Source organism: Salvia miltiorrhiza, chromosome 3 (genome assembly GCF_028751815.1).
Source record: "Salvia miltiorrhiza cultivar Shanhuang (shh) chromosome 3, IMPLAD_Smil_shh, whole genome shotgun sequence".
Classification (NCBI taxonomy): Eukaryota; Viridiplantae; Streptophyta; class Magnoliopsida; order Lamiales; family Lamiaceae; genus Salvia; species Salvia miltiorrhiza.
The window spans coordinates 34,963,642-34,989,788 of record NC_080389.1 but is presented as its reverse complement, the minus strand read 5'-3'; the positions used below and the strand labels follow the sequence as shown (position 1 = coordinate 34,989,788).

Below are 26,147 nucleotides of genomic sequence, written 5' to 3'. Positions count from 1 at the left end.
GGGCAATTTGAACAGATATCAAAGTATTTGATATAATTTGGAATTTTTAAAGTTCATGGGGAAAATGGATTTTAAGCAAAGTTCATGATATTACACGCAATTAACCCTTAATTTAGATAAGGAATAATTGAGGTGTTTAAAATTGAGTGTGGTGGGTCCATCAATGGCAACTAAAGTAAATATTGAAATAAAAGAGGAAATTTGTCAATAAAGTGAAACAAGACTCTTTTTCGTGGACGGAGGGAGTAATAGATTTGGATGTCTCAGTTTTTTATTTATGGCCATTTACTCTCCTTGGTATAAGCAGCGGAAACCTGAGAGCGAAATAAAAGAGATACTTGAATTGGCTAAGAAGAAAGTCCCACAACTATGTATGGCACAAGTTTGGGTCCCTTGCCAGCAGTGCCAGTGTGTTAACATCAACACCAACTTATGTTGCATGGAATTCGTATATCACGTCATTTCTGAAAATACGAATAGGGATTATGATGTGCTTGAGTATCATGGGGCTAGTGAATTTCACAAGCTACAAATAGATATTAGGAGCTGCCATTCAAATTTATGTGATCTCACTATATCTAGGAATCCGATGGCGCACTATGCCCAGATGGCTAGGATGTCCCGTTCGTTTGCAGTATCTCTGGAAGACATCAACAATAGTATCAACTTGTATGTCATTCAATTTTTTCTTCAACCAAACATTAGTAAAGATTATTCTCAACAGCAGCTCTTAATGATAATGGCAACGAAGCTCAAAGGCTTTAAGTTTGTAGTAGATTATGAAAAGCCTAATGCAATTGGATGCGGTTTAAATGTGATGGAGTCCTATGAGGAAAATTTTTCCGAGTCGGAGTTCACAACATACTTGGAGATTGTTTCTGACTCATGTTGCCAAAGACCCTCATCTGAAGATAAAGTTTGCAAGGGATGGGTTTTTTCTTGTCAAAATCTTGCCGAAAGTGACTCATTACTGATGTACGAAAAAGTAGAAAATTTCATGAAGAGCCTACGAATGAAACAAGGCTATTGGATAGTACAGTTTTGGAAGGCCAAAATGGAGAAGGATGGGTGTTATCTACAAACTCTAGATCAGCCTTTTGTTGTTGGACGTCTTGCCATGGGTTTAGCTTCATTTAGGACGAAATGTATGAGATATCCCTATTTTGTAGATGACCAAGCCAAAGAAGAGAAACTCCCACCTCTTGCGCGTGTCTTCAGAAATAGGCACCATGAAATCTCCCCTGATCACCTCTTCCCTTACACTACAAATGAATTTTCAATCACAAATCATGCAGTGGATTGTGGTAATAAAGGAGGATATCTTGCTTTACCCGTATTTGATGATGAACACAATCACAAGTGTGTGGGTGTCCTGGAGTTCCTCGGATTTGACTATGATCAACTTCAATTAATCAAAGACGGACTAAAGGTATCGTCTCTTGTGAATTCTTACATTTGATTACATAAATTCAATGTGAACAATTAATAATGTCCACTTCCATGCAGATAGCAAAATTGCGGTGGACTTACACTGACTTTTGCCCAAGATTCTTACCATATCAACCACCTCACAATGTAAATCTCTTTATTTTATAAGAAAATGATTATCTATTTTATACCAGCTGACCTGTATCAATCTGCTTCTGACATAATATGCTCCAGTTGGACCAGATTATATATGGCAAGGAAGAAGCACTGTATGAAATCAGAGAAGCCCTTGAACTGTGTGAATACATTCCCCAACTTCATATGGCAAATGTTTGGGTCCCTAATGAAGAATGTGATATTAGTACTAATATGAGTTGCATGAAACTCGCATTGTCTACTAGTCGTTATTGCGTTAACTTTACTCCTAGCAATAGAGTTGATTGGATTCACTTACAGACCAGAAAAGAGACAGTACTTGGGATGGTATTGGCATCTGAAAACAAATCATGTTTTTGTCACTATGAGGTGAGTAATAGATGTGAGGATTATTTTGCAATTTGTTTGCAAAGTTCGCTCCCTGAAGATGACCTTCTTTATGTTGTGGAGTTCTTTCTCTTGCCGGGTCCTCCAACATATCAATATATTCGGTCCTTCTTGAACTTTCTACTGCCAATAATACAGCATGAATTCAAATCATTTAAGTTGGCATGTGGGAAACAACTAGGAGAGGAATTGGTGGTTGAAGTTATTGAATTTTCTGATGCAAACAAACTTGATTCATCTGATTCAGAGCACACAGATGTGTTTCCGATCAAATTCAAAAGTGTGCAGTACAGTCAACATAGTGAAGAACAACATACAGAAGAACACAATGTTGCTGCTTCAAATTCCAAGAGAAAAGAGAAAGGAAAAAGGAAAACAGAAGAACCTAGCATTACTGCCTCAGAAACCAATAGCAAAGAGAAAGGAAAACAAAAAATAGAAGAACCTGTTGCTGATTCCAAGACGAGAGAGAAAGGAAAAAGGAAAAGCGGTCGTATGAATCTTAACCTTGAGATTCTCAAACAACATTTCGGGAAGCCCCTAAAAGATGTTGAAAAAGAACTTGGTGGTGAGTATAAGGAACAATTATTGTTTGACTTTTCTTCAGATTAATTAAATGTCTACTAACAGGGATGGGAATTTATTTGTTATTACAGTTGGAAGATCAACAATAAAGCGTGCATGCAAAGAGTATCACATTGATAGGTGGCCAAATAAAGAAGAACACATAAAGAATCTGTCCCTCATTCAAAAACAGAGTGGTAGGGATTCTCAGCAAGATACAAGCAATGAATACACTCATCCTGTCATTGTTGTTGAGGAGGAGAAAGAGAAGGTGATGATAAAGGTGAAATACAAAGAAGATACAATAAAGTTTGAGTTATGTCTCTCCTTGGGAGTGAGTAAGCTTTTTGAAGAAGTGGCTACAAGACTGAAACTGAAGGTGGATACTTTCAAATTGAAATATGTGGATGAAGATAATGATGAGATCTTATTAGCATGTGATGCTGATTTACATCTTTGTCCAAAGACTCTGACGGCAACAGGCCGGACTTGTATCCACTTTTTTGTTCAAATAATTTCTAAATAAGCTCATATGGAACTTAGACATTCTACGCTTGATGGTGGCTGTATCAAGACTCTTTGTCCATATATTTCTCTTATTCTTGAATTTCCGGTGTGAAACCATTTTTTCTGTCGATACTACATGTAACCAAACAGTTACGAAATTCAAATAATTTTAATGCGTGTAATTTTTATGAATAGTGTGTTTATTGGGTTATTTCGGCTGCACTAGGAAATTAAGTTTAGTTTCTTGAGTTGAGAATTTGTTTTCTATTGTTGTAGAAGCAGACTTAAGAAGACACTGAGCTAATAATGAGATATCTTACATCAGATACTTGAAAATACTGTCATTAACAAGTTGAAACTCAAGTTTATCCTATATATATACGTGTGTGAAATATGTGTATTCCATATATGCGGAATACATTCTTCTGCATGGCAATTCTACAATGTAATTTTCGGATGATATATATCATTTGGCTTGTAATGGGAGATTAACTTTTGTTTTCTTGAGTTCAAAATTTGCCTTTTGTTATGTTGTAATTTGTAGATGTAGAACTAGAATCTAAGAAACGGGAATGATCATTTATCTAATAAAAATTTTACACGATCTCATTAAAACATACTATATGTGCATTTATCAAGCCTTGAAAGTTGTCCTGGAAATTATTTTTTGTTTACCTTTTTGGTTGCATTCTTATCCATCCAATCTTCTGTTCTTTTAATTTTGAGAAAAATACCCATCTATTCCTAAAATCCTAATTCCACCCATGTAATTAATGTTATACAATGTAACAACATGTAATTCTACAAGCAACATATCTTGATGAAAGTGAACCATGAGATGTAAAATGAAAGCGTGAGACAATTCAGACCGAGGAACGAAAGGTAACAACAAACGTAACAAACCTAACAAACACAACATAAAAGGAAGCTTAGAAAACTTAAATGAACATCTTAGCTGCACATACACATGTTGATATTCAAAGAGCGCATAACATTACGAGTAATCCTTTACACCATACAGAGTCTAGTAAAACCACCCCGTTCAGCAAGATTTTAGCATAATACAGGATAATATAGCACCATCAGCAATATGTTTGATGCTCGAGTGAGTCATTCAGAATTCAAATACATAAGATGCAATCATCGAAGCTGCTTCCGTGCACATATTTAGGGAGTGGACCCGTAGTGAAAATCCTGAATTAGAAGGAAAATCCGAGGCAAGAACCTAGAATGTCGATCCATTCCAGCCAAAGTTGGAACCCTACAAAAAAACAAAGTTGATGTCATAGATCTGAGGAACACGACAGATGAGATAAGTTAAAAAATGAAGATCAAGCTATAGTATGTAGTTAAAAAAGTACGAGTGAAACAACTCATGGAGAACGGCTCTAAATATTGAAAGTACATTTACATGATCTAGAACTGGTGTAAAGCATGAAGACATTGTGCATATTCTTGGCTCTGACTGGCCTAAACACACAGGAGGATTGCAATGAGAATATACTAGAGCACAGAAACACCATTTCTAACAAGTTCAAAGTTGAGCTTTCTTGCCTTTGTGTCATAGAATTTGAGGAAATATCGTGCTTTTGGCACGGATAGCTTAGTCTCAAGTATGTCGGCAATAGCACCACTGATCTTCTTGTTGACATCAGGACTAAGCCCTCCAATTGAAACAAGCTCTCCATAAGCAGCAGGCTGCTCTGTCCCTCCAAATGATATGGGGACAGATCCCTTCAACACAACCATCACATACTGCAGTTACACAGAAATGCAAATGTAATCAGTTCATTCGAAATTATCCAGAAAAGCAAGGTATTTTAGTGACAACTGTATCAGATTATTTCTAATCAAAACCCATTTTGGAATACTAAGCACTTGATTCTTCCGGAGTTTGGTCAACATGCATGATAAAATTGGATAAACAATACCCAAGATGGATAGTTTGAATTGTACCCAATCTCCGCATTGCAAAGGGCTTGTGACACCTAAAGGAGCATATCTCATGATGCCGCTGACTTTCAAATTTCAGCAAAATTTCACTTTGCTATCAAGCCTAGTTAAGCTAAGTGCCAAGTTGCAGTTATATAGGAAAGTCTTTGTTGTGGATGCAGGATCAGTAAGCTTAAGAAAAATGCGTAGTTGATTCTGGATCAATGGCCCATCATGTCATTTAGTTGAACAAAGTGTCAACCTTTCAAATTATTATGTACAGTTGGAAGCACTAAAATCTTATTCTAGGAGGTTTTGAAAGTGCGAAAAGTTGTATACATTATTTCTAATGATTGTCAGGCTTCTTTTTGTTATTTCCTTATCTTGGAAGGCTGTTCCAATTATAAAGTAAATACAAACGAAAAATCAATCAGACTTCACCAATAAAACTGAAGAGATGGTTTCCATCTCTTTGATGAGCTTTTCAGCAAGTTCAGTTTATGTATATAATTGGGGGATTTCATCTAGTAATGAACATAACATTGATTCTTATCCTTACGTGGTGAATCATTTATTATAACCATTTCACACAGCTAAAATGGAATCATCTCAACAATTAAGTGCCCATTCCGCAAGAATCAAACAGAAATATCAGATAAACTCCACTGAAACCATTAATTTGAACAGGAAACTTGCACAATAACACAAAATGCAGGGTCCAGAAACAACCAGATTAAATATCAAAACGGAGCACACGAAACGTAAGAGAATTTATATTGGGAGAATAGACGGAAACCACATCAAACATAAGGTCGAGCGTCAACATAATACAGAAATTAGAAGAGGTAAAAAAACAAGAGAGAGAAATACAGACAGCCTCGGGTTTGCCGATGAGCTTGGCAACGGTGGAGGAGATCTCGGAGAGTATGGCAGAAGTGTCGGTGGCCTCGAGGCTGACGTTAGTGGAAATGTTCAAGCACGGCATGGATTCGTTCCGGTAAACCCTTGCTTAGCTCTGCGACTCTAATTTGATATCCAAACACCACAACTCTAGAATGCTGAAATTCAACCCTTTTTCTTTAAATTAGTGGGAAAAATGTGCTAGTAATATTTTCACTGTCACTAATTCAAGTATGAGGATTTTTCGTTTTAGGCGCAGCGGGCCGGATCCCGTCCAGATTTGAATCCGACTTGATCTCAAGCCCAATTGAATTTGATCGAATTATTTTAGGAAAAGTGCATATCCACCCCTATAGTAGAGGTCCTTATAGCATATTATTCCCCATAGTCAATATTGGTTCAAATAGGTCTCCGAAGTCCGAAAAATCAATGAATTAAGTCTGTTTGACTAATCGTTGTTAGTCAAAAAAAAATTTACCCCAATTTCTTTCTTCTTCCAATTTCTACTCTCAATTTCTATCCATAATTCCAATTCAGTCACTGCTAACATCTCCCTCGGCCTCTCTTCTCTTCTGGCGGCGCCCCTTGACGGATGATGGAAAGGGAAGAAGTTGGTTGGGTCGGATTTGTGTTTGTTCAAGAGAGATCTGAACAAGGGAGAAGATGAGAGCTTCATGCCGGACTCGAAAAGAGAGAGAGAGAGACAGAGGGAGGTGGCGGTGTTGCCGCCGACGAGGAAGGAAACGTCGCCGCGTGGGGCGGCGGCTGGCTGGGTGGACAAAGTGGGTAGAAATTTCAAAGTAAAACAAAAACAGAGGTTGCATCTCCTTCCAGCCTAGTTCGGAAAAAAAGAAATGGAGACATCATTTTCTCCCGTCTTCTTTCCTTCGTCAAATCAGAGAAGATGGTGTCGTTCAGTTCTTTGCCGGAAGAAGGGTCGTAGCAGTGGCGGACGTGGTCAAGAAGGAAGAGCGGCGATGCTTCGCCGGAGGAGGAGCCGCCACAGTGGTCGCGCCGTCTAAATCTCTCTTTCGTCATTCGACAGTTTTGGAGAATCGGCTCGCAAGATCTTAGATCAGAATATCGAGAAATAGAGAGAGAGAGATATCTCTCTCTCCCGTCTCACTCATTCAGTCGAAAATTATAGCAGCTTCGCCGGAAAATAGAAGCTTCTGCTTTGAAGAAGGAAGGTCGGCGTTGATTTGGACGGCTCATTTCAGGCTTTCAGCCGAGAGAGAGAGAGAGAGAGTTGGATTGAGGGAGAGGTGACCAGCGGCGACGGCCTCGTCGCCGCCGGAAGAGAAGAGAGGGCGAGGGAGATGTCGGCAGTGGCTAGATTAGAATTGGGGGTAGAAAGAAATTGGGGCAAAAAAAATTGACTAACGTTTGACTAACAACGGTTAGTCAAACGAGCTTAATCAATCGATTTTTTGAACTTCAGGGAGCCTATTTGATCCAATGTCGACTATGGGGAGCAATACGATATAGGGGCCTCTACTATAAGGGAAGTTCTGCACCTTTTTTCCATATTTTTATATGTATGAATTATTAATTTTATACATTAAGTAATTGCACCTGGCTCCGAGAATCCTTTATCTGAAACCCTAGCCACCTTTGGGTTTTAGGAGTGTTGTCGTCATTCTCTGAGGGATTGTTGTTTCTTTCCTTGATTCTGCGGTTCTGGATCCACAATGGACCCAGATGAAATTGCTAAGCGTGTGGCGGAGTTACGCTTATCTTCGAAAACTCCTCTGAAAACGGTTACCATCTCCTCATCGGACTCTCTCAAGGGCCAGAATCGGGCTCAGAAAATTCTGCTTGGAAAGATATTTTCTGATCGTGTGGTCAATCGAGAAGCCCAGAACCTGCCAAGCCTATTGAAATCGGGGGACTTTGGACATTGAACTGGTGGGACGCAATGTGTTTGCGATTACCTGCGATTTGGATACTGACATGGACCGCATCTTGTCGGACGGCCCTTAGCACTACTTCAACGAGTTAATGTTAATCCAAAAGGTTAACAACATAAACACTGTTGCCAATACGAGGTTTCAATATACTACTTTCTGGATCCAGTTACATAATATGCCCATTGCGTACATGGATCCCGATACCATCCGCTAACTGGGGCAGCAAGTCGGTCAATGTCGTAGAGATCGATGATAACAGAGGGGGCAACTACATTGGTAGATACGCTCGAGTGAAAGTTACTCGGTTTATCTTCAACCCATTGGTCCGGGGGATCCCATTGAAAATCGAGGGGGAGTTAAAAGAGATCATGTTTCTGGTTTTCAATGAAAAGTTGCCTGACCATTTGTGCTTCTCTTGTGGAAAATTGGGACACTGCCTAAAGAAATGCTCGGCAGACGAGGAGTCTAAAGCAAACCCTAGTTTTGGACTTTGGCTCCGGACAGGGCGCGGGATCGACTATCGACGAAACAACTCCCCAAGAATCCCAACTAAGGTGTCCTCGGCACCGGCCCCACTTATGGCTAGACACCGAGACAACGGACCCCGACCTCTCCCGAGAGGGCCCCCTCCACGGTTACTGGAAAAGGCTGGGATTCTCAACACTGATATTTCTTTTCTCAACACCGCTGACTCGGATCGGGGTAAGGAAATCATCGTGGCCCATATCTAAGAGGTGGAATCCAATGAATCTGAGATAGATAAGGATCCAATGGCTACTGAGAAAGAGAGAGACAGTAGCGGGCATACTAACGCCTCGATGGAAGATGTAACACCTCAAATATTTAGGTTTATTATATAAGTTTAATTATTAGTAGCTTATTATTTTTTTAGATAATTACATGATACATATAGATATGCACCATTAACTTTATCTAGATTATTATTATTATTATTATTATAAATTTGATTCCTATTAAAATTAGAACTCTTTTACCATCTTTATTCTTTATCCTAGTAGGAGATATACATAAAATATAATTTTTATATTTATCAAAAGCTCTTTAGAAACTAGTATAAATATAAGATCTATTTTCAAACCCTGAAACACACATACGCTGTACGCAGAACGAAGCAAGAAAAAAAAATCGGTGCACATATTCTTCTCTTCTAATTTTTTCGCATATATTTATTTTTGTGTCAATATATGAATCTAGCCTATTTCATATTGTAAAATTAAAATCTAGCCTATGAAATAAAAACATAAAAATATGGCCAGTTTTTGTGTAAAAGTACAAAATTACCCCCCCACTTAAAAATTTAAAAAAATGGCCACTCATTTTCTCTCTTTCTCTCATCTCTAGGGATGGCAGTGGATCCTGGACCCGGTCCAGATCCGTGGATCCAGATCCGATTTGACGGATCTGGATCTCAATTTTTTGGATCCGCGGATCTGGATCCGGATCTGGATCTCATTTTCTAAAACGGATCTGGATCTGGATCTTGACATTTGAGATCCGGATCCGACCCAGATCCGACCCGTGGATCCGATTTAATTAAAAATATATTATTTATTTTTTATATTTATTTTATTAATAATATTAGATATATTAAAAAATAAAAAAAATAGAATTAAAATTTGAAAACCTAATTCATCTCTTTCTCCCTCTCGGTCTTCTCACTCTCACTCCCCCGCCGCACCTCCATCTGCCATCCCTAGACTCTCCCATCTCCCATCTCCCTCAGTCGGCGTCGTGCCTCACCTCCATCGCCGGTCATCTTCTCCGATTCACCCGCCCGCCGCTGGAGTCACGCTCGCCGCTCGATCTCTGCTTCGCTCGCCCTCCCTTCTTCGCTCGCCGTCCCTGCTTCGCTCGCCGTCCCTGCCTCGCTCCCTGCTTCTCTCCCTCCATCACCCGCCGCCTGGAGTCACGCCGCGCTCGCTCGCCCGCCAGCAGCAGCGGCAGTGCAGCCTCCAGTTCCTGTTCGGCTCGCCGCACTCCATCGCCCACCGTCGTTCCAGTTCGGCTCGCCGCACTCCACCGCCGTCGCCGCCTCTGTCACTTCAGTCCGGCTCGCCGCACTCCACCGCCGCTGTCGTTCAGCCATGAGCTTGTCTACCACAGGATGCTCTAAATCAAAGGTTAGATTTTGATTTTGAGCATGTTTAAATTCGAAAATTATATTCTGATTTGAGCATTGTTGTTCGTTTCTGCCCCTGATTTTGATGCACTTGGAGTTGATTCTTGTGGGATTTTGATGCACTTGGATATCTCTTGTTTGCTGGATTCTTGCTGGATTCGAAAATTATAGGTTTAACTGGATATCTCTTGTTTGCTGTCTGCTGATTTTGATGCACTTGGAGTCGAAAATTAACTGTATTTCTTGTTTGCTGTCTGCTGTACTTGTTTGATGCACCTAGACTAAGCCAAATGTTGCTATACTTGTTTGCTGTTTGCTTTTGTTTTATATCAGAGAGGAATATGCTTACATATTTTATCATTATGAAGTTAGAGATTTATGATTTGTTTTGTTTTTGTAGGAGAGTGAAAATAAGTTGAATGAAGAAGAGTTTGTTGAACAACTTGTGAATGTGATTGTGCTTGAAGATGATTCCACCAAGGCTAAAGCCGTTGAGACCACGGAAGTGAAAGTAGAAGATGGTAAAACGGCCAAAAAACTTACTTCTAAAGCTTGGCTTAGGTGAATTGGATGACACAAGTGCTTGTTCCACAGTTAATGAAGATTATGATGAAGATGGAGAAGAACAAATTGATATTATTGATATGGTAATTAATTTACATATGTTTTAAACTTCTATTATTGAGATCATTTTGTTTTGCTCTAAATATTTTTTTCTTCATTTTTTTAGGATGTCGATGATGTTGAAAGTAGCTGTGCCATGGATGATGACTTTTATTCGTAGGAAATGTAATTTGGATTGGGGAAGACTTGTTCTCGTAGACTCATGCATTGAGATTTATTATTTTGATATTTTGATGACTTGATTTTCATGATGGATATTAAATATTGTTGATTTTGTACAATATTTTTCATGATGGATATTAAATGTTGTTGATTTTGTGAATTTATTTGTGAATTTAATTTGAAAACACTAGATCCATGGATCTGGACCCGCGGATCCGCGGATCTGACGGATCTGGATCTGGATCCAAAATTTTCAGATCCGCGGATCTGGATCCGGATCTGGATCTGGTATATGAAAACGGATCTGGATCTGGTATTGGCCAGACCCGGTCCAGATCCGGCCCGTTGCCATCCCTACTCATCTCTCTCTTCCTCTCCTTCTCGTCTACCCCCCACCACCACCGCTGCACCAGTTGCCCCCACCACCACCGCTGCACTGCTGTTCTCGTCCTCGCCGCCGCTGCACAATCGCCGGCCACCGCCTCCGCCTCCAATAAAAGGTACTCGATTTTCCCCCAATTTCGGTGCCCTAATTCCTCGATCAATTTCGAAGCACTGAAGCAGATGGCGGCGGCAATCGAAGGCGAGGACAAGGTGCTGGCCGTCGCTCCTCCTCCTCCGCCGGCTTTCCCTTTCCAAAGCGTCGCCGCCGCCGCCGCTTCCGCCTTCACTCCCGTCGCCATGGATATCGAAGCCGCAGCCGCAGCGCCGCAGAAGCCTACGGTCCTATTCGCACAGAAGCCGAACTTCCGGCCTCTGAAGGCGCATGAAATCTCCGACGGACAGATCCAGTTCTGCAAAATCTCATTGCCGCCGCACCGCTACTCCCCGATCTACGAGGAGGTTGAATTTTGGGGAATTGTTGGGGAATTGTTGTATTTTGAATAATTTTGGGGAATTGTTGTATTTTGATTTTGGGGAATTGTTGTATTTTGAATAATTTTGATTGTAGATTGAATTGATTCGGATAATATTTTGTTATATTTTGATTGTTCATTTAGAGGAATTGATGTATTTTGATGGTAGATTGAGTTGTTGTATTTTGGTGTTGTACAACAATTTTTTTAATGTTCTTAAATTCACAACTAAATTTATGAATTCACAATTTAATGTTCTTGAATTCACGACCACATTTATGAATTCACAACTAGATTTAAGAATACATTTATGAATTCACAACTAGCTCGATGAATTCACAACTTAATATTCTTAAATTTACAAACAAATCTATAAATTCACAATCAAAATAAATTACAGTTTTAATTGTGAATTCAAACTTTAAAAACTCAAATTCACAACTACTTGAATTCACAACCAAAATAAATTCTAGTTGTGAATTCACAATCATAACAATTCAGTTGTGAATTCACAATCATAACAATTCTAGTTAGTGTTTCAGTTCAGTTCAGTTGTGAATTCACAATCATAACAATTCACAACTAGGGTTTAGGGTTTAGATTGGGTTTAGGGTTTAGGGTTTAGGGTTCAGTTCAGTTTCAGTTTCAGTTCAGTTCAGTTCAGTTGTGAATTCACAACTAGGGTTTAGGTTTCGGGTTTAGTGTTTCAGTTCAGTTCAGTTGTGAATTCACAATCGTAACAATTCACAACTAGGGTTTAGGTTTAGGGTTTAGATTGGGTTTAGAGTTTAGGGTTTAGTTTTTAGGGTTTAGGGTTCAGTTCAGTTCAGTTCAGTTTCAGTTTCAGTTCAGTTGTGAATTCACAACTAGGGTTTAGGTTTAGGGTTTAGGGTTTAGTGTTTAGGGTTTCAGTTCAGTTGTGAATTTAATGTTTCAGTTCAATTCAGTTCAATTTCAGTTCAGTTCAGTTGTGAATTTAGTGTTTCAGTTCAGTTGTGAATTCACAATCGTAACAATTCACAACTAGGGTTTAGGTTTAGGGTTTCAATTTAGTTGTGAATTTAATGTTTCAGTTCAGTTTAGTTTCAGTTCAGTTCAGTTGTGAATTTAGTGTTTCAGTTCAGTTGTGAATTCACAATCGTAACAATTCACAACTAACATAAATCTGGTTGTGAATTAAATTCAGATTGTGAATTCGACTGATTGTGAATTCACAACCAACATAAATCTGGTTGTGAATTAAATTTTGGTTGTGAATTTGTTTGGTTGTGAATTCATAACCAAAAAATTATAGTTGTGAATTAAATTTTGGTTGTGAATTCGACTGGTTGTGAATTAAATTTTGGCTGTGAATTCGACTAGTTGTGAATTCACAAACAAAAAATTCTGGTTGTGAATTCGACTGATTGTGAATTCTCAATTCACAACCAGTGTGAATTCACAACCAAAAAATTTTGGTTGTGAATTCACACTGGTTGTGAATTGCGGGATTTTTTAAAGGGGTGATGTAAAGTGGCCATTTTTTTAATTTTTAATGTGGAAGGGTATTTTGGTAACAGTGGCCATTTTTTTATGTTTTTATTTTAGTGGACAATTTTTAATTTTACAATATGAAAGTGGCTATTTTCAAAATCCACTCTTTATTTTTTCCTCTTTGCTTTACTTTGTTCTAGGTAATTAGTTTAGTCAAGTTAAATGCATGTTTAGTTATTTCTTTAGATATTGGTATAAATCAAGTGCTTTATGCATGTGAGTTTGTTTACCAATGTATTCAAAGTATTTATTTTTTTTCGTATGTTTAGTTAATCAAATTTTAGGCATTTAGCACTTTCTTTTATTTTGATTAATGAAAGTACTGCTCGTTAACATAGAACTAGCGTTTCACCCGTGCGATGCACGGGATACGTATTTTGTTGAAATTTCATATATTTAATTTATTTTTCAAAATATACACGAATATTATTAAAATTAAATACAAGTTATAAGATAAATAAAAAAATTCTTAATTTATTTTAAAATTTATCTATTTACATAAAAGTTCATAGTATGTTTATAAGTAGTCGAGTAAGACATCAAATAAAAGTTATAAAATTGTTATATAATTTATATTAATACGACAAATATATTTTAAGATTAACATTTTAAATTTCTCAAAAAAAATATAAAAATAATACTTCCTTCGTCCATGAAAAAATATGACAATTTTGTCATTTTCGTATCAACCAAAAGTATGACACTCTACTTTTTAGAATATGATTCTCTACATATTTTTCTTATCTTTTACATTACAAATACCCCTCTTATTTACAAAAAAAACACCTTAATTCAATCTCAACCACTCATTTCATATAATGGTGGGACCCTTTCTCAAGTGTATAAAAATCACCATCAATTTTTGTGTCAATCAAAAGTGTCATACTTTTGGCGGACGAAAGAGGGGGGTAACATATCAAAAGACAACTGCAACATCTTATTATTATAAATTTTGAAAGACTTCTTTACATACAATATTTGTAGTAGACGAATAACCTACCTTGTCTTTATTACATATCAAGATTTTAGACCTCTTCAGCTTGTAACTCTAAAAACAGCTACATAAAATTGATCATGCCTAAAAATAGGCTTCTTAAAAAATAAACCCACGTGAGAAAGTGATTGACCTTGACTTTTGTCTATAGTCATTGCATAAGAAACTATAATAACAAACTACCACCGTTGAAACTTAAACGATAGTCTTGGATCAGCAGGTTTCGGTGTCATCTTTGGTATCAGGACTTGATGTTCTGCATTATGGCTCGTGAGAATTTTCCATTCCAAAACATGTATACCGAGTTTTGGGTGCAATGTATAAAGCTGTTGTTTTTTTGGCTACTGCTTCGGATTCCATTGTCAGTTCTCATCAAGTTTTAGAATCTATTAAACTCATTCAATTGTATGACTACAAATATACCAAAAAGCAGATTTAGTCAAATTTTAAAAGAAAATTTTGGTTAAGGAACATCCATAAGTAAGTGACTTATCTACATCCTACACAAGCATATCATAAAAATAATTTTATAGAAGTCTATAGAAACACAAAATCACAAAGTCTTTACAATGTCACAGACATTGCAATCATGAATTGAAGAAAAAAAAGCACCAAATAGTAAATGCATGAGTTTCAACCAGAAAAAAAAAAGCACCAGATAGTAAATACATGAGTTACAATACTATTAAAGTCAATCATCCAAAAGAATTAAAAACCAGATGAACATTATAGATGGAAATAAAAAATTCAGAAATCATAGATCATATAATCAAAGGTGTGACATCGTTTAAACTCTTAGAGCCAAGTCAGATATAAATAAAAAAGAAGAGGCTCGAACAATTTTAGTGAGCTGAATTGTTTAACGAAATATCTATATTTAACTATTTAGAGTGATTTTAGTACAAACTGAGACTTTAATTTCCACAATAAATTATTTAGTATTGATTATTATGCATAATTAATGGTGGTAGCTTTTGTTAGATATATTGTAACCGCTCCGAAAATTGTAACTGCTCCATATATTAATCAACCTTCTAAATACATATTGAGTAAAAAGGTGGGAAAATTTTTTAGCCAACGGACCAGCTTTTATATATGTATAGATGAGTTGATCAATTCTTTGTACAAATTTAGTAAATTGATTAAATTTAATTTAATTTATATACAGATATGTATGCTTTGAGTTATTTTAAAATTTGAAATAAAACATGATTTTATGCATGTATTTCCATCTTCCTGTTTCAACCCCTATATAAAGGCTATTGAATTTAGTTTACTGTAGGAATAAGTTATTTAAAAAAAAAATGTTATTCTTGTCTGATTAGTTATTAATATTGACTTTTTATTATCACATATAAGGATGTGCTTTAGATTTTAATTAGATTGATAAATTAGGCCAAAAGTTTATAAAATTAGTTAATTACGAATTGTTGCAAACTATTAAGTTTTGCTTAAACTTCCAGGAATTTTGAATGGAGGCGTTTTATTTATAAGTGTATACATATGATTGATCATACGATGTCAGAATAAGGTTTAAATTAGACCCTTATAAAATTATTCTATTTATTGAATTAGGTGCGGGGAATTTAAGATTTTCATCTCGGAATTTGTTGACTTTATTGTCTACGACATTAAGGTGAGGGATTTTACGCTTATTCATATGGTTATATATGTTTTTATTATCGCGTTTGATTACTTGTTTACATGCATCTTATGACTATGTTGTTATGTGCAATCATGGGACCTAAGCCATTGATCTATGATGTTATGTGCGATCATGAGACCTAAGCCATTGATCTATGATGTTATGTGCGATCATGGGACCTAACCCATTGATCTATGATGTTATGTTATATGCGATCATGGGACCTAAGCCATTGATCTATGATGTTATGTTATGTGCGATCATGGGACCTAAGCCATTGATCTATGATGTTAAGTGCGATCATGGGACTTAAGCCATTGATCTATGTATGTGTTTGGTCATGGGACTTAAGCCATCGACTCAAACTATGATTATGTTTGTCAAGGGGCTCCGGTCTCTTGGCGTATGTTTGCAAGGATGATAATGTGATTTGATTACGTATGTGGATATTTGTTATGTTCCTCACTTAGTATATTTTCAATATGCTCACCCCTTATCTTTTCAGTTTTGCAGTTCCAGAGTCGAAGTGGCCATGGAAGTGGAGAATGACTAGAGATTTAGTATTTCTATGAAAATTTAAGTTGAACTTGTCACTTTTCAGTTTATCGTTTTTATTTCATGTCACCATACAAGTTGTTGGGCAAGTGGATTTTGAATTATTTTAATCTTCGATAGTCAAGAAATTTTATTTTATCTATTAGTTCTTCAAGATTTTATATTGCAAAGTTTATGAAAATTGGTGCGTTACAAAAGATGTTTGTATGGATAATGAGAAAACAAAAATCAAAGGGCAACCCTCTAGGCCGGGGCTGGATGAGACTCGCCAAAAAGACTAGCTCCAACAAGATCAACGCACAAGGCGACGAAACGGCGTGGAGCAAGAGTGGACATAAGAGAAAGGAAACCCTCGCTACTTGAGGGTAGGAAGAAACTGAAATCACCACAAATGAACGATGCGGAAGAAACCCCTATTGCACCAACGGAGGCTGCCGAGCAGCCCCGTCGATCGCCATGAGTTGCATCATTTGGAATGCCTGGGGGCTGGGGAGCGCCCGTGCATTCCATGAGCTTCGCCGGTTAGTTCACGGCTTCTCCCCGAGTTTACTTTTCATTTGCGAATCAAAAGTTACTTTGAGAAAGTGCAATTGGTGGAAACACTCTTTAAATTTCGAGGGGTCGGTTTGTTGTGGATTCAAAAGGCGCGAGTGTCACAGCCCAAAACCATTTATTTTCTTTACAATTTTATTTGTAAATTTAATATTTTCTAGTTATGGAATTTTTGAAAAAAAAATGAAATATTTATTGAGCTTATTCTAGTTGTACTCGCTAATTAGAAGGATTTTAAGATAAAGATTGAGCTTTATAATTAAGGTTTATCTTTTTAAAATGTTATTTTATTTAAATGTTTAGCTTTGAATTCTTAAAAGTTAAAGAATCTACCTACCTATATATATATATATATATATATATATATATATATATATAAACGTATAAAAATATATGTATAAGTTATTTAATAAAATAGTACTATATATAAGATAAGTTACACGTGTGTAGATTATGTATATATACATTGGAATGGATACGTGTAATGATTTTAAAAGCTTATAAGTTACAGAATCTACCTATATATATATATATATAAACGTATAAAAATATATGTATAGGTTATTTAATAAAATAGTATTATACTATATAAGATAAGTTAAACGTGTGTAGATTATGTATATATATATATATTGGAATGGATACGTGTAATTAGGGATGTCAATCGGGTCAACCCATCGGGTTTTGGGCCAACCCTATCGAATTTCGGGTTAATCGGTGCGGGTTAATCGGGCTGGAGATTTTTTCGAGTTATAAATCTTTAACCCTAACCCTAAACGTTCGGGTTTCGGGAATCGACTTAAAGGCGTAAAAATAAAATAATCATTTGTATTTTGTTATTTTTAATGATTTAATGTATAATGTATAAAATATACATAAAAATCAAAGATATAAATTATATAGCAAGCATTAAATGCAAAAATATGAAATATTGTAAAAAAAACATCAAGATTACATAACATATAAAATAAGTTGGTAACAATAAAATGTTCAATTTTGTTAAAGAAAAAATAATAAAATATCCAAACAATAGTTTGAACTCATAGAACCAAAACATCTAAAAAATATAGAAAAGTGAAATGATGAGACTTTATAATATTTATTTTTTATTTTTATATCTAAATATTCTATGTTAAGTACTCGGGTTTCGGGCTAGCCCATCGGGTTAGTCGGGTCGACCCTATCGGATGTCGGGTTATTCAGTTACGGGCTAATCGAATTGTAACTTTTATCGAATTGAAAATATTCAACTCTAATATTCTCGAATGACGGATTAATCGGGCCAACTCACGAATTTTGAGTTAGATTGACATTCTTATGTGTAATGATTTTAAAAGCTAAGTATTAAAACATAAGCTGACTCAGGAAGCCTAAACCAAGACCTATTCTAATGACTCGTCCAATTTTTATTTAGTATAAATAAGCTTATTGGTTATGAGATACACATTCAACTTACACATATGCGACCGTAAAATATTTACCTTCATCCAGTTACAAAGTTTATAATTTTGGCTTATCATCATGCGGCGCAACACGATCATTATTTGATTTCAATAGTTGGAATCAACTTTCAACTTTAAGTTTAAGGCGCGGGATTTATTTAAATAAATACTCCCTCTGTCCACTAATTCAAAACTTAAGAAATAAAATACGGGTTTTAAGAAAAAGTGTATATTTATTAGTTGAGTGGAGAAAATGACCCACAAAATGTATTGTTTATTGGTTGAGTGGAGAAAAGAAACTCGGCCACAAAGTGTATTGTTTATTAGTTGAGTGGAGAAAAAGTGTATTGTTTATTGGGACCCACCAATTAAAATATGAATTAAAACATACTAAAAATAGATAGGTCTTGAGTTGGTGGACGGACCAAAAATGAAAGAAGGCCTTGAATTAGTGGACGGAGGGAGTATTATAGTTATTTATTGTCTATTTTAATAATATATATTTACCATATGTGTTATAATGTATATTTTGAAAATATCGCTAGGGGCCCGTATAATAACGTGTGGATCGATTGTTGCAGCAGGCTACCAAAAAATCAGTTTAGCGGAAACCACGCTGCTTGGGAGTTGCATGCTATGTTGGTTGCTATCCGTTTTTGTTTGACGAATGACATTGGTCTGGTGGTGTTCTTTACGGACTCTCTCCTTGCTGTGCACGTTCTAAATGACTCCCACCACGGATCCGAGTCGCTTTGTGACGAGTTGGCTGAAGCTTTCGCTCACGCTAAGGAACATTTAGTTCTGGAGATTTTTCATGTTCGCTGCGAGGTTAATAGGGCCGCTCACGAACTTGCCCGTTTTGCTTTTTGTTATGATGATGTAATGATCTGGAAGTCGGGTTTTCCAACCTGGCTCTCGAATATTGCTTCCTCCGATATTTCGTAATATATGAGATTCTCTTTCCTCTCAAAAAAATTTATACATTAAGTAGTATTCTCTTTCCTCACGGAAAAATATTTTATATTTTTATATGTATATAAAATTGTTACTAACTCAATTATTATATTTATAAATATAATAAAAATGATTTTAGATGGATATTAAAAAATTAAAAAATAAAGAAGAATTTATAATACTCCCTCCGTCCCATTCCAATAGGCTCGTTTTCCTTTTTGGAATGTCTCACTCTAATAGGCTCGTTTTCCATTTTGTGTAAAAATGTGTACTTAATTAGTGTGGACCACACCACTTTCTACCACTTTCCTACTAAAAAGTAAGTTTTCTTAATCTCCGTGCCCAAAAGAAATGAGCCTATTGGAGAGGAACGGAGGGAGTAATAATATTCGGTATAAAAAGGCAAAAAAATAAGTTAAGAAAATGAAAATGAAAATAAAAATAAAAATATTCAAAAAAAGATGAAAGATGAGAGAGAATTTTTTTAAAATTTTAATCTTTAAATTAATATAATTTTTATATTATTAATCAAATATCCACATAAAATATATCAAATTAAAACTCTTATCGTAATCTTTAATTTGATATGCATATTAAATATTTTATAATTAGTCAAATTTCACAATTTTAGAAAGAAATAAAACAAAAAATAAGATGATAAAGAAAAAGAAAACAAAATTGATTTTCAAATAAATCTTCAATTTTATTATAACTACAAAATTGCAACTCAATTTTAAAATTGACTAGTACGCGCGCCCGTGCGATGCACGGTTAACATCAAAATTAAATGATATTTAAAATAAATAAATATAATTAAAATATAAGTAAATGTAAATCATTTGTTTAAAAGTGAAATAATTCACATCAATTACTTAATAAAAAATATGAATATGAAAGCATATGAATTTTTAATTTTCAATATTTGAAATATTTAATTTTAATTAATAATGTGTACAAATATGTAAATTTATCCGTTTAAATACAAATTTTATAAATAAAGTTTCCAAAAAATTGTTTTTTCAAAAAGAGATAGGATTTATTTTCATAAATAACAATTGCCAATTAATTACTTAAATTAAAGAACTTTAAATTGAGCTAATATAATAAAAATAAAACAAAATTACTATAAAAAAAGAATAAAGATAAAAAGTCGTAACATTATATTGAAAGAAAGAAAAAAGAAGAGTGGTGTCACAGCCCACTATCCCAATGACGGGTTAACAGGGGTTATGACTTGGGGTGAACAATAAGAAATGGAAATGGACAATTACTTAACATTAAAGTATATGAAAATGTCACTTATAGATAAAAAGCTAGGATCATATATGATCATTTGGATACTTATAAAACATACACATAAAAGAGAACTGATTAAGGTGGTTTACCCAATAACACGTGTTACAATTTCATAACATAAAGTTATCCTAATCAAAGTGTTTTGCAGCGGAAAACGTGTGAGATATACATATGAAGATGTATACTCAAGGTTACATTTCTTGAAATGTCAAAGGAACACCCGCTCAACATCATTCCATTCCATCAATTGCTCAACCTGCACATTTAGAAATACATGCAGGGCTGAGTATAAAAATACTCAGTGGGCATAGCCGAAAATACAACATGCATACATATATAAATTGAACTGCCATAACAGTAACACACAGGGGTTTTCTTAAATGATCTGCGCTTACTAAAATATTTCTTTCATTTTCATAAAGTCGATCGGCCGATCATTTTCCTTCATATGATCCATATCTGTTCCTTTCTGTCACGCGCCGGGAAGGAGGCCTCCTTACCACGGACGCCAAGACCGGTCGCAAGCGACTCGCGGTCTCCATAAGTGTACACGTTAACCCTAGCTAGCGACCTTTGTCTAGCATAGGATCCCAATTGGATTTCCTTTAAAGTTGGCGAACCAACACAGATAGGATACATATAAAAACATAAACATTTTTGGCAGTCAATCATTTCATAAACTTTTCATTTCATAAACATTTTCATTTTCATTTCATAAGAGTCATTTATCATTTGGGCATAATAATAAACTGAAATTAACAGTTAAAATCATCTCATGCATATAATCGTATAAGAGGCCTACGACACGCAGGGGATCTCTATATACGTATAGTAAAAGTAATGCCCACCTGGATAGGCAAAGCCTGAAGATCATAATCACATAACCTGTCTTGGGAAAGCAGTGCTAATCCCCTTGGTCCACAAAGCCTACAAGAAATTCTATTCTTAATAGGTCTCCTTGAATCTAATCTTAAGTCATGGTGTAGTGCTTAACATTCTATGATTCACTTAGCCGGGTTTTCAAAATTTAATGAATAAATAATTGAAAACTAAATTCTTGAGTTAAGGACACCAACAATATCCTTACTCGCTTTTCTTAAAAATTGGAATTATAATTAAAACCAATTAAATACTTTTATTGCAAGTAAAAATGCAATTTCATGTCATGCTTAGCATATAATAAGTAATTTACTTAAAATATGCACATAATAATAATATGATATTATTATGAAAATTATCCTTTAAATAAATTAATCAAACTAGTAATAGTTCAATTAATTAAAAATAAGAAAGCCCAATTTAATTAATTGAAGGCAATCCAAAGTCTTTAAAAATAATTAATCAAACTAATTAATAGTCTAATTAAATAAAATAGGGAAGCCATTTATATAGATGAAATAGAGCCCATGCTTAAATAAATAATAGTCCATATAAATTTAAAAGATGAGGCCCAACTCAATAAAATAGGAATGGCCCAAACTGAATAAAATGAATCGGGCCCAGCTAAATAAAATTAAAAAAAATCGGCCCAAGCTTTTAAAAAAAATCGCAGCCCAAAACTATTTAAAAATAGGCCCAATACTCGGCCCAAGTCCCTCAAGCCCAAACCTCTAAGCCCAACCCAAGCCCAACAACCCCAAACTAAGCCCTAAGTCTTCCTCCCCCTTCTTCTCCCCCATCTGTCGCACAACACTCACACACACATACAATTTGCAGATCTCACTCTCTCTCTCTCTCTCGGACTTCACGGCCGCGTGCCACCATCCCGGCGACGAGCGCCGCTCTGTCATCCTCACCATCACCCTCGACCCCTCTATTCTCCTCCCTCAAATCTCTCTCGACTGTCTCCCTCAAACGTCCGTGGCCGAGCAGCAGCGACGCTACCGCCGTGCCCTGCCTCTCTCCGCTGCACTTTGGCCGACGGCAGCAGCTTCATGCCGCCACCATCGCCGCCCTCTCTACCCTGCTCTCCTTCCGTCCGTGGCCGGACGACAGCAACCATGGCCGCCGAGCTCTGGCCTCCCTCTGTTAAACCCAGCTCCGACAGTCACCGCTCCATTCCCCGTCACTCCCCCCTGTTCTCTCTCCTCCTGGGCGACGACGACAACGCCGCCGCCTTCCTCAACTACTCTCTCTCTCGGCCTGTTACAGTGGCGAACCACCACCACTCTCTCTCGCTCAACTCTTCACCGACAAGCAGCTGCAAGAGCCGCCCGCCGGAGTCCTAGACTCAGCCTTCGACTATCTATCTCAAAACTTCGCCGGAGCAACGGCGATGAGCCGCTCACAGCCCCCGACCTTCTCTCTTCTCCGGTCAGACCGACAGTGGCGCCGAGCCACCGCCGTCGACTTTCTACCCAGACTCGACAGACAACTCAAGTTCAAGATTCCATTTTTATCATTTCTTCTTTTAAAAACAAACTCATGCTTGTATGTAAACACACATATATAAACAGAGTGTATGTAGATGCATTTGAATTGCCATTTTGTTTAATTACTGAGAATGCTATATGTGGTGCTGTGCATATGTGTTGCTGGGTATATTGGTTTACTGGAATGGCACAAACGAAGTGCTTGATTAAAGCTGTAAAAGCTAATGAGACGAAGAGTTCAAGAGGGAACCTTTAGGAACTTGGTTTGGTTGCTGGAATCGAGCTATGGCCGCTCTGCACTTGAATTCTTGCTGTGAAAAGAAAATCTGAAAATTTTGGGTATTGAGAATGCCAACTGAAATTGGCTTGAACGTGCTTAAGCAATGAAATTTGACAGCCTGCCCTTAGGCATGGCTGGAAAGTGAAATTTGGGACTGGTAGGGAGGCTGGAAAGAGTGTAAGTACAGGGTGGGAGTAGGTGGTGGATGAGAATTTAGCTAATTTTTAGTGTTGTAAAGTGGAAATAGGTGGTGGATGGGTGGAAGACAAAAGTAACGTGTGAGTGGAAATAGGTGGGAGGAATAAAATAATAAAATAAAAAGTCTTCCCGGTTGTACTATGAAAACTGTAATAATTCTTCAGTGTTTGCTTAAATAAAAGCTCGTGAAAATGCTTTGAATGCTAAATTAAATAAATATGCAATGCATATAAATTTAATAACTAAATTTACAAATGTTTTTGTAAATCATTTTTGTTGGAATTAAAATAAATTCTTTTTCTCAATCCGGCGTGAATCATCTTAAATCTTAAGTTCAAAATAAATTCTAAACTTAACTCAGGGAAACAGGGTATTACATTCCTCCCTCCTTATAAAAATTCCGTCCTCGGAATTGCATATCTGGTATTCTATCTTGTGATACTAGTCATTCGTTTCATTCATCTCTTTTGTGGCCTTTTCCATACTGTGATGGTTCCACTACATGACGAGAACAATATTATTATCTCATAAAACTTGAACCTTACGATCAAGTATCTGGACTGGTTTTTCTTCATAACTTAAGTCCTGACTAGGACTACTTTATCTGGCTTAATCAAATGCTTTGGATTAAACACATACTTTCTTAACTGAGAGACATGAAACACATTGTGCACGTCTCCAATACTGGGTGGCAATGCCAACCTATAGGCTACAGGGCTTATCTTATCTAGGATCTCAAAAGGTCCTATATAACGGGGTCGTAACTTGCTCCTCTTTCCAAAACGTATAACTCCCTTTGAGGGAGAGACTTTGAGGAAAACTCGATCCCCAACATTAAATTCTAATTCCGATCGGCGTTTATCGGCGCAAGACTTTTGTCTATCTTGAGTTTCTTTGATTCTTTGTTTGATGTGGTCGACTTTCTCAATCATCTGTTGGACCAGTTCAGGACCTAACAACATTCTTTCACCCACTTCATCTTAGTAAAGTGGTGAACTACCTTAATTGTTTCGTTTGTCCTAAGTCACCTTCTCAGATTTGACTAGGAAATTCTAACATCAAACTTTTCTCATCATCTTGGTAACTTTCACTTAAAGATTAATGGCACTCCTTCTGCCATGTAAACTCATTTTCTCATTTCCAAATGATTATTTAATGGGTTTCTAAGTTTCGATTGTGGTGGTGTTCCAACTTTATTCTTGCTGTAGCTTCTGGCACTTTAGCCAAAGCATTCACTCTCTTAACTTGAGCCTAATAGTCTTGGGGTTGGGTTATACCTTAAGTTTAGTTCTAGTGCTTTCCTTCCATTTCCTTTTTCTTTACCTCCATCTTGAGGTGATGTACATATCTTGTTTGTGCGTGAACTTTTTCCCTTCTCCAATTGTTGTAGTGACTCGGTGGTGAGAGTCTCGTTCATTGCTTGTTCCTTCATAATATCTCCTTAGTTTACTAGGGAAATTGAAAATCTCATGCCGCGATTCATTTACGAACTCCTTTACGCATTTCTCATTATTCATTTATAAATGACTTAAATAAGCATTTTAAACTCCATAAAAAAAAATTTGATTTAAAACATTTTAATCCTTTTAAAATCCATACTCATAAAGCCTTAACTCATGCTCTATCTCATATTCTATCTCTTTACTCATCTCTATATAACTCTCCACTCATCTCAAATCCTTAAGTTCAAGGATAAGTTTCAAGAAGATCATGGTACTAAGTCTCGATTTATCTCTCATATAAGGCTCGTCCAATCTCATTCAACACATAGACAACACAATCACATAAAGCATATAAGAAAACACAATCAAACATTATCAAAACATGCTCTGTTTTTACACTGACTCAACTTCAAAATCTATCCTGTTCTTACTTCGACACCTCCTGGACTCGAGACTCATACCAAAAGAAAGGTCTTCGAGTCTATTTTCATATAAAAAAAATAGAGTCAAAAACTCCAAGTATTGTAGGAGATATGACTGTTTTACTACAGTTTACCATATTCGGCAGTTTTGAGCAATCGAAAACTTGGATTTTTGAAAAATAGTAAATGTTGTCAAACTGATCTCAAATTTTGTGGATATCTAGCTAACTCAATAAGGTTAATACCATAAAATTTTGGAAAGCTAGATCACACAGGAAGCTACTGAAATGAATGACTCTTTCCCTTGCTCTCTGAAACTCTCGGTAGTAATGTGCAGTTTCGGTTTTGTATTTTATAAAAATAATAGACAAAGTCCAAATCATTTGAAATTTTACCGATGTTCTCAATACTCATGTAGAGACTTGGTATAAATTTTTTTTTTTTTTTTTTTAACATTGAAAAACCGTCGATCACAGTAGGTCAGTAGGCCTACGAAATTCACCACAATTTCATCTCAAACTCTTAAAATACTCAACTCAACATTCCTTCAAGGAAACTCATCAAAGCTCATTTTAAACACATATAACACTCACAAACATTCAGGCACATTATAATGCTCATCATACTCAAATCTTGACTCTCTTCTTACATCATAACCTCAAATCTCTAGTAAAACGTTTCAATGAACGCATCATTAAAATTCTCTTTTCATTTTCATGCACAAAATTACTCAATTATTCAAACATGATCTCATTCATCATATAAATCATTATACACATATAGATTCCCTTTTATCATGTACTAAACTCTAATGAAACTTCATGTATCATCATAAAACTCTTAATAAAACATGACAAACTTTCACATAATGGTCATAAAGCAATTAGACCTCATT

The 26,147-nt window shown here is 36.1% G+C and overlaps 2 protein-coding genes and 2 long non-coding RNA genes across 9 annotated transcripts in view; 2 read left to right on the top strand and 2 right to left on the bottom strand.

The window, feature by feature from the left end:
- The window catches only part of LOC131016445 (protein NLP6-like), a 39,180-nt gene extending 35,946 nt beyond the window's left edge, over positions 1–3,234 (top strand). For 2 of the 4 annotated variants that reach the window (XM_057945135.1, XM_057945136.1), the window contains exons 3-6: positions 308–1,429; positions 1,507–1,575; positions 1,663–2,539; positions 2,628–3,234. In XM_057945135.1, the coding sequence (XP_057801118.1) occupies positions 308–1,429; positions 1,507–1,575; positions 1,663–2,539; positions 2,628–3,061 (2,502 nt within the window). In that variant the 3' untranslated portion in view covers positions 3,062–3,234. Of the gene's footprint in view, positions 1–307; positions 1,430–1,506; positions 1,576–1,662; positions 2,540–2,627 lie in introns of those variants that run through there. The other 2 variants (XM_057945137.1, XM_057945141.1) reach the window with 2 other exon arrangements.
- Positions 1–6,235, bottom strand: part of LOC131016446 (uncharacterized) — a 32,790-nt gene extending 26,555 nt beyond the window's left edge. Inside the window, exons 1-3 of one of the 3 annotated variants that reach the window (XM_057945144.1) lie at positions 5,849–6,235; positions 4,597–4,797; positions 4,013–4,303 (exon numbers count right to left, since the gene is read on the bottom strand). In XM_057945144.1, the coding sequence (XP_057801127.1) occupies positions 4,268–4,303; positions 4,597–4,797; positions 5,849–5,959 (348 nt within the window). In that variant the 5' untranslated portion in view covers positions 5,960–6,235 and the 3' untranslated portion in view covers positions 4,013–4,267. Of the gene's footprint in view, positions 1–4,012; positions 4,304–4,378; positions 4,513–4,596; positions 4,798–5,848 lie in introns of those variants that run through there. The other 2 variants (XM_057945142.1, XM_057945143.1) reach the window with 2 other exon arrangements.
- An 8,969-nt stretch (positions 6,236–15,204) lies between these two features.
- LOC131016444 (uncharacterized) lies at positions 15,205–16,432 on the top strand. Its single transcript, XR_009098999.1, has 2 exons — positions 15,205–15,730; positions 16,245–16,432. It is a non-coding gene; the product is annotated as an uncharacterized LOC131016444 (long non-coding RNA).
- A 4,081-nt stretch (positions 16,433–20,513) lies between these two features.
- LOC131016443 (uncharacterized) lies at positions 20,514–23,732 on the bottom strand. Its single transcript, XR_009098998.1, has 3 exons — positions 23,161–23,732; positions 21,387–21,465; positions 20,514–20,794 (listed from the first exon to the last, which is right to left on the bottom strand). It is a non-coding gene; the product is annotated as an uncharacterized LOC131016443 (long non-coding RNA).
- Between the last annotated feature and the right edge of the window lie 2,415 nt (positions 23,733–26,147).